General features: G+C 36.9%; 2 protein-coding genes and 1 long non-coding RNA gene across 6 annotated transcripts in view; 1 reads left to right on the top strand and 2 right to left on the bottom strand.

Moving 5' to 3' along the window:
* Nucleotides 1-49: 49 nt before the first annotated feature.
* Nucleotides 50-9,511, top strand: part of LOC111480427 — an 11,980-nt gene continuing 2,518 nt past the window's right edge. Inside the window, exon 1 of the long non-coding RNA XR_002717820.1 lies at nt 50-60. This is a non-coding gene — a long non-coding RNA (uncharacterized LOC111480427). The remainder of the gene's footprint in view (nt 61-9,511) is intronic.
* LOC111480426 (membrane-associated progesterone-binding protein 4) lies at nt 391-5,666 on the bottom strand. 2 transcript variants are annotated; one of them, XR_002717819.1, is made up of 9 exons: nt 5,409-5,666; nt 4,547-4,623; nt 4,120-4,191; nt 3,680-3,717; nt 2,529-2,572; nt 2,277-2,323; nt 1,914-2,088; nt 623-999; nt 391-500 (listed from the first exon to the last, which is right to left on the bottom strand). XR_002717819.1 is itself a non-coding variant. In XM_023125459.1 (8 exons), exons 1-8 carry the CDS (start codon nt 5,613-5,615, stop codon nt 832-834), a joined length of 828 nt encoding a protein of 275 aa, XP_022981227.1. In that variant the 5' UTR covers nt 5,616-5,666; the 3' UTR covers nt 400-831. The 2 variants fall into 2 exon arrangements, 1 of the variants encoding a protein (XP_022981227.1); XM_023125459.1 differs by having other exon boundaries at nt 400-999.
* The window catches only part of LOC111480425, a 10,412-nt gene continuing 7,604 nt past the window's right edge, over nt 6,704-9,511 (bottom strand). For 2 of the 3 annotated variants that reach the window (XM_023125456.1, XM_023125458.1), the window contains exons 6-9: nt 9,015-9,105; nt 8,078-8,157; nt 7,659-7,972; nt 6,704-7,262 (exon numbers count right to left, since the gene is read on the bottom strand). In XM_023125456.1, coding sequence (XP_022981224.1) covers nt 7,718-7,972; nt 8,078-8,157; nt 9,015-9,105 — 426 coding nt within the window. In that variant the 3' untranslated portion in view covers nt 6,704-7,262; nt 7,659-7,717. The remainder of the gene's footprint in view (nt 7,263-7,658; nt 7,973-8,077; nt 8,158-9,014; nt 9,106-9,511) is intronic. The other variant, XM_023125457.1, reaches the window with a different exon arrangement.

Below are 9,511 nucleotides of genomic sequence, written 5' to 3'. Positions count from 1 at the left end.
CCAAGAGAAGTCTTAATATTGGTTTTAATTTACCAATTTAACAAATTTATGCCATGATTAGTTCATGTATTGACTAAACTTAATTAAAAAAAATCAATTTTATTGAAATTATTGATATTACAAATATTTTTTACACTATTCTAACCTCATGGTTGAATTTAATCAAATCCAAAAAAGTTTGAGATGAAGTTTAATGCATGACTGGATATTATTAGGAGGTTCGGACCGATGCCCACGAGAAATTGAACAAAAGGATGCCGAATTGGCCCTGAGCTAATAGCCTGTCGTGTCGTGTCGTGCGGGCCTATGAAGTTTAAGTTAATTTTTCCCGAGGCAAATATATATACACATGTATATTTCATATGGATTCAACTAAGCACCAAATCATCCTTGAAAGCGATGTAATGAAGGGAACATATTATAGACCAATAGTCAGAAGTATAGCAACATCAATAATTGAGAGACAAGGTTTGTCTGTTCATGTCTTGCAGCTGTTGAATCTAAAAGAGGCCAAAACATACAATTCACATCAAAATACATCAAAACACAGGTCTAGAAAGCAGGCAAGCAACTGAAGCTGATGATATGATCAATGAACAGTGTTATGTCATGAAACACGTACCTGTACGTGGTCGATACTCCCTGTCTCCCGCATTCTTCCTAAGGAAGAGGAAAAAAAACGAAGAATGGAACGTTCGGTACGTCGTGTTTCTGTGTATCTATTGCCCATTTCTGTCAATCTCGTGCAGGTTTCACCTCCTCTGGTTTATGGATGATAACTATAATGAAGTGGTTTCTGATGTACAAGCTAAGGCTGTTTGTAACGGGTCTTTAAACACGGCAGGTCTGCGCTTGGTAGTCACAACCTTCATAAACTTCTAATCCTGGCTCTCCCAGCTGGTCTTCTCGAAAGCAAGCGCATCGTTTGCTCATCTTCCCTGTCAACGCGATTTCTAATGGTCTCTGTATCAACCTCGGGAAGCCATTATCGCACCAGACCTAATGATGGGGTAAAAGAGATCACAATATGAAGTTTATTCTGTGTGTGTGAATTAACCTAGAAAACCAAGCTTCCATTGGGATAAATGAAAGAACACAATACTTTAGAGGCATTTCTAGTCTTTTCATCAAATATATTTGTTGGGTAGATTGGATAAATCCTAGTGTAACAACCACAACCCAAGCCCATTTCTAGTCTTTTCATCAAATATATTTGTTGGGTAGATTGGATAAATCCTAGTGTAACAACCACAACCCAAGCCCACTGCTTGTAGATATTGTCCGCTTTGGCCCATTACGTGTTGCCGTTAGCCTCACAAATGTGTCTACTATGAAGAGGTTTCCACATCCATATAAGGAATGCTTTGTTCCCCTCTCCAACCGATGTGGGATCTCGCAATCCACCCCCCTTGGGGGCCAGCATCCTCACTAGCACACCGCCCAATGTCTGACTCTTATACTATTTGTAAACATCTCAAGCCCACCAATTGTAGATATTGTCCACTTTGGCCCATTATGTATCGCCATCAGCCTCACAGTTTTAAAACAAGCCGACTAGGGAGAGGTTTCCACACCCATATAAGGAATGCTTTGTTCACCTATTCAACTGATGTGGGATCTCACAATCCATCCCCCTTGGGGGCCTAGCATCCTCGTTGGCACACTGCCTGGTGTCTGGCTCTGATACCATTTGTAAAAGCCCACCGCTAATAGATATTGTCTGCTTCAGCCCATTACGTATCGCCGTCAGCCTTACGGTTTTAAAACGTGTCTACTAGGAAGAGGTTTCCACACCCATATAAGGAATGCTTTGTTCCCTCTCCAGCCGATGTGGATCTCACACCTAAATACGGTCCTAACGAGTAAATATAGAATCTGATTGTTAAATAACATGACTGCATTGAAGAATATACCTCACCACCTTCATCCTGACTCCATTTCGAATTACAGCTTGGCAGTTTATCCTCCTCTTTCTTTTGTTTCTTCAAAAGTTGTGCGCCTCTGGCAGCCTTTGCCTCAGCTCCCTTCAAATGCTTAGTGGGATTTCCTTGATCATCATAGTAAAGACCCACCAACTTACCTACAAATCTGTGGCCAAGGCCAAGAACATTATCCTTCAGCATTTATTCCAATAATATAACATCATTCCCAAATCTAACGTCTTCTATCAATTAATCAATTTTTCATGCTCGAATGAACACGCACGACACTTGCAAGTTGCAACAGTTGTCATCCCATATCATTTAAGATAACAGACGCTACTGCAGCCAACTTACGTGTAGGATTTATGGTAAAAGCCCCGCCATTCAACGACGCTCTTGATCTACAAGATTAGTTAGTATAAAAGTCAGATATATAAACCTTGAGAGAGCAGTGTATATATACCAAAGAGGGGGAAAGAACGGGTTTGGAGGGGCAGAAGTTCTACAAAGCTTAAGAATGAGAAGACGAATAATAAGCAACAGCATTGCATATTTAAGGGCAATCCCTTGACCATAGTGACAATTTAAGTAAGCAATTAAGAGTACCTCAGCATTTGACAGACCCCGCAAGGAATCAGTGAGTCCTTCCCCTATAACAATAACAAATGATAGAATTCAATTGATACTTGAATGATGTTTAGGTAATAGGACATATGAAACATTTTTCTTCTTTTTTCTTAGTTCTTATTCCCAACCACTCTCTACCATTCTTCCTCTCCTCACCCTCAAATGAAAAAGAAATAGAAATGGACATTTGATTTAGTACATGTAACAGCCCAAGCTCAAGCCCGCCGCTAGCAGATATTGTCCTCTTTGGACTTTCCCTTATGGACTTCCCCTCAAAGTTGTAAAACGCATCGGTTAGGGAGAAGTTCCACACCCTTATAAGGAAGGCTCTATTCCCCTCTCCATCCGTGGGATCTCACAATCCACCCCCCTTGGAAGCCCAGCATCCTCGCTGGCACACCGCCCGATGTCTGGCTCTGATACCATTTGTAACTGCCTAAGCCCACCGCTAGCAGATATTGTCCTCTTTGGGCTTCCCCTCAAGGTTTTAAAACACGTCTGTTAGAGAGAGGTATCCACACCCTTATAAGGAATGTTTTGTTCCCTTCTCCAACCGATGTGGGATCTCACAATCCACCCCCCTTGGAAGCCCAGCGTTCTCGTTGGCACACCGCTCGGTGTCTAGCTTTGATACCATTTGTAACAGCCCAAGCCCATTGCTAGCAGATATTGTCCTCTTTGGGTTTTCCTTTCTAAGCTTCCCCTTAAGCTTTTAAAACGCATCGGTTAGGGAGAGGGTCCCACACCCTTATAAGTAATGTTTCGTTCCCCTCTCCAATCGATGTGGAATCTCACAATACATATTTCTTGTTGAGTAATAGTCAAATTACCGTTTTTGCACGTTTTCCATATGAAGACATAATTAGGATGACGACATTTTAATACAATAGTTAATTGAAGATACACATCCTCCACCTTAAAAAAAAGCCTAATTTTAGGCACTCCATTCACAATGTGGAAGTGAAAAGCAAGCATTGGTCAGAAATTGATTCAAATTGGCAGCCCAAAGAAAACAAAAGTTTCACTATATCTGTAGAACACTCAAATGTCTGTTATACTACGTACACATATTTATAACTAGAAACTGACTGAAAATATTTTAAAGCGCCCCAACAAGAAACCATAAATACCTGTGAAGTTTCCTGATACGAATGCACGAGAAGCATCTCTATTTTAGAAACAACCATGAAAGAAGAAAATATCAGAACGATACTGCTAATGTATATCGCAAAACTCTAAGAAAAGTGGCAATCGAAAATCAAGGTCTTGTTAAAAAGAAACCAAATATAATTGGATCAGTAAGGAACTATAATCATTCAAATTGAAAACTAATGTTTTTAGGCTTCCAGACTGTCCTAAGTGACAGAGAGCAGAAAGAAAATGACTCATTATTGTAATCTATTAGATTCAATAGCTACAAATGACAAACACAAATACATGAAGAAAAAGAACTATGACAATCTGAACCATTGATAGAACAAATGCTGCTATGTAGGAATTTTAAAATTTATTCTTATCAAATTTGGATTTGTTGCCTAGGAGATTAACAAGGAAAATATCGATCACAAACCTTCCCGAAAAGTGATGATAACCTCCTCCCACACCATAGTGAGATTTTCCTTTTGTGACATCAAAGACTGATCTGAAAAAAAAATAAAATCATTAGAGGTTAAATAGCAAGGGATTGACTTCCATGAAACGACCCCTTGGCTTAACCGTATTACAACGGGCATGCATTTGTATATGTTGTCAGGTTATTGATGTTTAATCCAAGACATTTTGTTTTTCCATGTGCGGCAGAATAATGATATAATTTCAAAAGAATGTCAACAAGAAAGAATTGAGATATGCAGCTCAGTCGTTCAACGCTATGAACTATCATGATTTACTTCATCCATTTTCTACATTCTCTCATAAATCATAATGATTAAGCAAATTTAACTGAAAAAAAACATAGATAAAATTTGGAGGTGGGTTGGGAGGGAGGTGGAGAGTACCCAAGAATTCCAAGAAGAATAGGCAATCCCTCATCAGTTCCATTATACAAAGCTAGCTCATCAACTTTGAAGAGTTTCTACAAAAGCAAACAAGAACATGAAATAAAAGTATAAAACTCTGCCAACTTAAATCAATTAGAAATTAAATAAACCTCTCTGATAAAGAGTCCATTTCATGTCACACCCACTTCAAAGCCAAGATCACATGTTGCCAATCTTCTTTCAATCAATTTAACAACTTAAAGAAGGATAATAAAGACAGAAAATGTACGTAGGAATCCTTGATAACACTTATTTAACCAAAAGGACCCAAGTAGAGTTCTCCCATAATCAAGGTCTAATCACAAGATCCAAAAAGTCCGACGAGAAACAATCCACCATTACGCTGTAATCCACCATTACGCTACAGCAGATAAAAAATTTGAGATCTCACATCAGTTGGAGAGAGTAACGAAGCATTCTTTACAAGGATGTTGAAACCTCTCCCTAGCCGGGCGGCACACCAAGAACACCATCTCAAAGCATTTAACCAAAGGCCATCATCTTTCCCTCAATTTGAAATTGTAACCACACTGCGGGTAAATCTTTCGCTTTCAATCTTTAATCCTTTTTCATAGCATTATGTAGTATACCAAAAGCTCGCCCATGTAATACGAACAATAGATCTTAAACAGCTCGATAATCATAAACGCAGTTCTAACAAGTCACAAAAGCTGCTATCCAATAATTAATACTCCGAAAATTCGTAAAATACCAGTAAATTCCTAAAGACAGAGAGAAATGCCTTCCAATTCCAACAGAAAATAGAAAAATATCTTCCGAAACTATAATACAAGCATAATTATCAAGAAGAAACTCGTACCTGTTGAGGGGAAGGGAAGGAAGGGGCGATCGGATATCGGGATTTGAAGGAAAGCCCAACAAAAAGCGCAACGACAGCCACTATAAGAGCCAAAACCCACCCCATGGTCTTTCCCGCCATAGCTTTTCCCTTCACCGAGCTCGAGCCCTTCTGTTCATCTTCATGCGCGTCTTCACCCGGTCTTTGTGGAGATTGATCACTCGCCATACTTCTGGACCCGAATGGCAAATTACAGATGTGTCTTCTTCGTGGGATTTTCTTTTTCCGCCTTTGAAAATAAATAAATAAATATTTTTTTAGTGTTAGAAATTATAATATTAAAATTTAAATATTTAGAAACGACGTAAAACATTATATTTTTTTTTTTATTACTACATTATTATTAAATTTCAAAATTATTAGGACGTTTTACTGTAAGCTATCTTAAAAAATTAAAATTATCTATTAAATTTATTTTGAAATAAAATATTTTTAATATATATATATATATATATATATATATATATAAATGAAAAAAAAAAATTTACTGCAAATAACCGAGGGATAATAAAACGCTATAAAAAGTCTCAGATTGGACTTTTAATGACATGAACAATCATGACGTACGGAAAATATTATAAGAAGCCTACAATATCGTTTTTTCATAAAATTATCTATAGTTTTATACTTTATTATAGCATCTATTATAGCTATAAAAAAATACTATTAAAAATATCAGACTTTTAATTAAATGAGCTATCACGACATACAAAAAACGTTATAAAACGTCTACAATAGCATTTTTCGTATTCTATTGTATCAATTATTTTTTGTAGTGTCCATCTCCTAAAAAATAAATAGAGAATTTCAGTGAGACAAAGAATAAAAAATAGGATACGAGGCAAGAGAATATAGACATATATATATATATATATATATATATATATATTCGAGAAATCTACCAGAGCAGGTGCTATACGAGAACAATTAGCTGATTTAGATTTGCGACTCATTATAAATTATTCATTGGTAGAATGGAAAGAATTAGGCAAAGAAGGACTGCGGGTAATGAATGGGAAGATAAAGTTGAAAGAAGAAAAGATTTTTTGGTTAAACGTATGGAATTAGTTAAGCATTTTATTCGAACAAATATAGAACCCGAATGGATGGTTTTATGTCTATTACTTGTTCTTCCTCCCGAGTTGAGACCGCTTATTCAGATAGATGGGAGTAAACTAATGAGAGTTATATATATTATAGGACTAATTGATGCTGGGGAATATGTAAATGAAAATAGCATAATTTTAAAACCAAAATACATACAGTACCAATAAAAACACACACATAAAGCAAGCACAACAAGAATTATGGAACGTTATTTTACAAATTTGAGGGTCTGGTTTTTATTTTTTCTTATCTGAACAAGAACAAATACTATGAACACAGACTCCTCAATCATCACACAAAGCATCTGAAAGAGATAACCTGAGATTCTCCTTACAAACCCAACGCAGAGCTGCAAGGAACTCTTCCGGTGCTAACTAATCATATATACCTTCAACGTCTGCTTCATCCACTGCGAATCTTGCTTGCTGCTAATAGCAAAAGCTTGTTCTGTCGCCTACAACAAGTGGGAACAGCAGCTCATCGCGAGGTAAGAAAGATGAACGGATTCTGTAACGGTCGTTTCAATTTCCAACCGTTGACTCGAGCTTTCTAATGATCAATGTTTGATTTAGCTACTATCTCCATCTGATAGCTCAGGCTTCTGGACAGTAATTAAAAGCTATGTCGCACAAATTGTTGAATCGCTTCGCCACGAGATGGAATCGAAATGGATCGATTCCCTTGTAATGGAAGGAGGGTGAGCTGCAACTGGACAAATCAATAAACACTAAGGTTCAATTGTAATTCTAGTCTAATAGGTGTGTTTGTGTCTAATATGTCCTTGAACTTTCGATTTTATGGCTTGTAGGTCCCAAACGTCAAAGTTTTTTAACCTTACAATTTTGTATCTAATAGATTCTTGACATATTCAACTACTTTTCAAGTATTGGACATAAGATATTGAACTTTCAATTTTGTTTCCAATAGTTTGTGAATCTAAAAAAATTGTTAAATAGGTTAAGGATGTATTCGCTATAAAATGGAAAATTCGACGACTTATTAAACACACAAAGGAAAAAATTAGGGCAGTTCAAACATTTTTATAAAAAAAAAAAAAAAAAAGGGGAAAGCCAAACATTTTTATGGTCTCAAACAGGCACTAACCTTGGAACCTCAGTGAGCTGTGGCCTCTGAATCGTTGTTCCTCGCTGACCAGTAACTCCCTAGTGACCCATACTTCGATCTTCAATTGCTTGATGCTGATGGGAATGTGGCTGAAGGCGTTCTTGCTGCAATTGCTCGAGTGGCTGCTGCTGTACTTGAGGCGGACTCCTTGCACTCATCTGTTGATCGGCAGATCTCAATAGCCTGCTTCTTCTCCATTTAAGATACTCTATAAGAAGCGAGTTTATGCAAATAGCAAGCCCGAATCCAGTGAGGGCAGAAAGAAAAACCGAGAGAATGGCATTCACGTTAAGCTGCATTTTGAAAGACGATGAGAGAATATTATGGACGATCATCAAGACCATTCAAAATATTGAGACTGAAATAAGCAGAAAGTGATAAGAAATGCAAATTCTTACTATTGCATAATATACATGCGCGAATAGGATGACTATCGCGAACTGGAAACAGGCATAAGCCCAAATGTAAGCTTTGCTCACTGCCACCATCAAATATCAAAATGGTTATCGTGTGATTTACCAACAAAGAGGAATAACTTTTATAATCTAAGCAAGAATGGGAGACTACGTAAAAAGGCTATCACACATTGCACGAGACGCTTATTATCCCATTAACTTGGCAATGTCCTTGTCGCTTAACTATTTAACCTTTATTTGCTTTCCTCGAGTCAAGACTGCATTTAGCCTTTAAGAGATTAGCTCACAAATTCATAAACGAAGTAAGATTAGCTAATTTATATTTCTGTCAAGTAGTCATTTGATACGTACTGAAAGTTCTAATGATCTAGATGAAACTCAAAAATACAGGCATTTGTGGGTTCAATGCGAAAATAGCACCAGTAAAATGTTATTCAGAAGGTAAGAAGTGAACCATGCACGAAACAAGGCTGGCTAGCTAGGTAGCTATCTTCTCTTCCTTCCTTAACTTCTCCAATATATATATATCTTACCTCACGCCCACATCATTCCTCCCACTTCTACTAGTGCTTATTCCTAATGAACTTTTAGGTCACGTTTTCCTTTAAGCCTTCTTCTCATACACTCACTGTAGGAGCCTAACACAATACCCCAATTAATAGAATCATAAATAGAAGAAAATTACAAGAACTTGCTAGTTGTTTCTTTAGAACTGTTTCTTTTCAACCAATTCATTTTTCTGGAGCTTAAACTTTAGGTGTTAACATGTTTTCATAAAAGAGACCTCACTTCATACAGCTCCATAGACTCTTCACTATTCAATTAATAGAAGAAAACCGATTAAAGAAAAGGGACTAAATTATACCAGATGATGAATATTGGTAGAGTATAATATATTTTATCCATAACAGTAACTGACCCATTGTGGAAGCAATCATAGATGAAAGGAGACCCAAAGCACATGAAAAGGGAAAGGAAATCGCGAGTGCACGAGGACCCATGTTAGGTACCTGTTCAAACAGAATTTTATTGTGGAAATTAATTCGATTTGGGAGATATGGACCAAAAATAAGGATAAAAGAGAGGGAAGCAGCAGCACCAAGAGGATTTAAACATTGGAGGAAGAAATGAACCAAGAACATGAGATAAAATTGTAGCAAATCCAGAATCCAATTGCTAAGAAAAAGGAATTCTTTCAATATATATACAATAACTTTTTCTTGTGTGCGGTGACTTGATAAAGTATACTGCCAAACACTAGAAATTGTGATTGGGATTCCTTGGGTTCTTTATTCAAGTGCTTCACCGATTTTATTGGAGTTTCATTGTCTTTTTTTAGAGGAAGAACCATTGCGAAAAATGAAAGAATATAAGAGCATACAAAAAAAAAAAAAAAAAAAAAAAAAAAAAAAAAAA

The sequence above is a fragment of the Cucurbita maxima genome, unplaced genomic scaffold (assembly GCF_002738345.1).
Source record: "Cucurbita maxima cultivar Rimu unplaced genomic scaffold, Cmax_1.0 Cma_Scf00006, whole genome shotgun sequence".
Classification (NCBI taxonomy): domain Eukaryota; kingdom Viridiplantae; phylum Streptophyta; class Magnoliopsida; order Cucurbitales; family Cucurbitaceae; genus Cucurbita; species Cucurbita maxima.
This window is presented reverse-complemented; position numbering and strand designations above follow the sequence as displayed.

What these genes read in the sequence shown, in the direction of transcription:
- LOC111480426 (XM_023125459.1), bottom strand. Translation starts at nt 5,615, where the DNA reads ATGGCGAGTGATCAATCTCCACAAAGACCGGGTGAAGACGCGCATGAA. An exon ending in CCTTCCCTTCCCCTCAACAG is followed by an intron (nt 4,624 to 5,408) that starts GTACGAGTTTCT and finishes TTGCTTTTGTAG; the next exon opens with AAACTCTTCAAAGTTGATGA. An exon ending in ATTCTTCTTGGAATTCTTGG is followed by an intron (nt 4,192 to 4,546) that starts GTACTCTCCACC and finishes TTTTTTTTTCAG; the next exon opens with ATCAGTCTTTGATGTCACAA.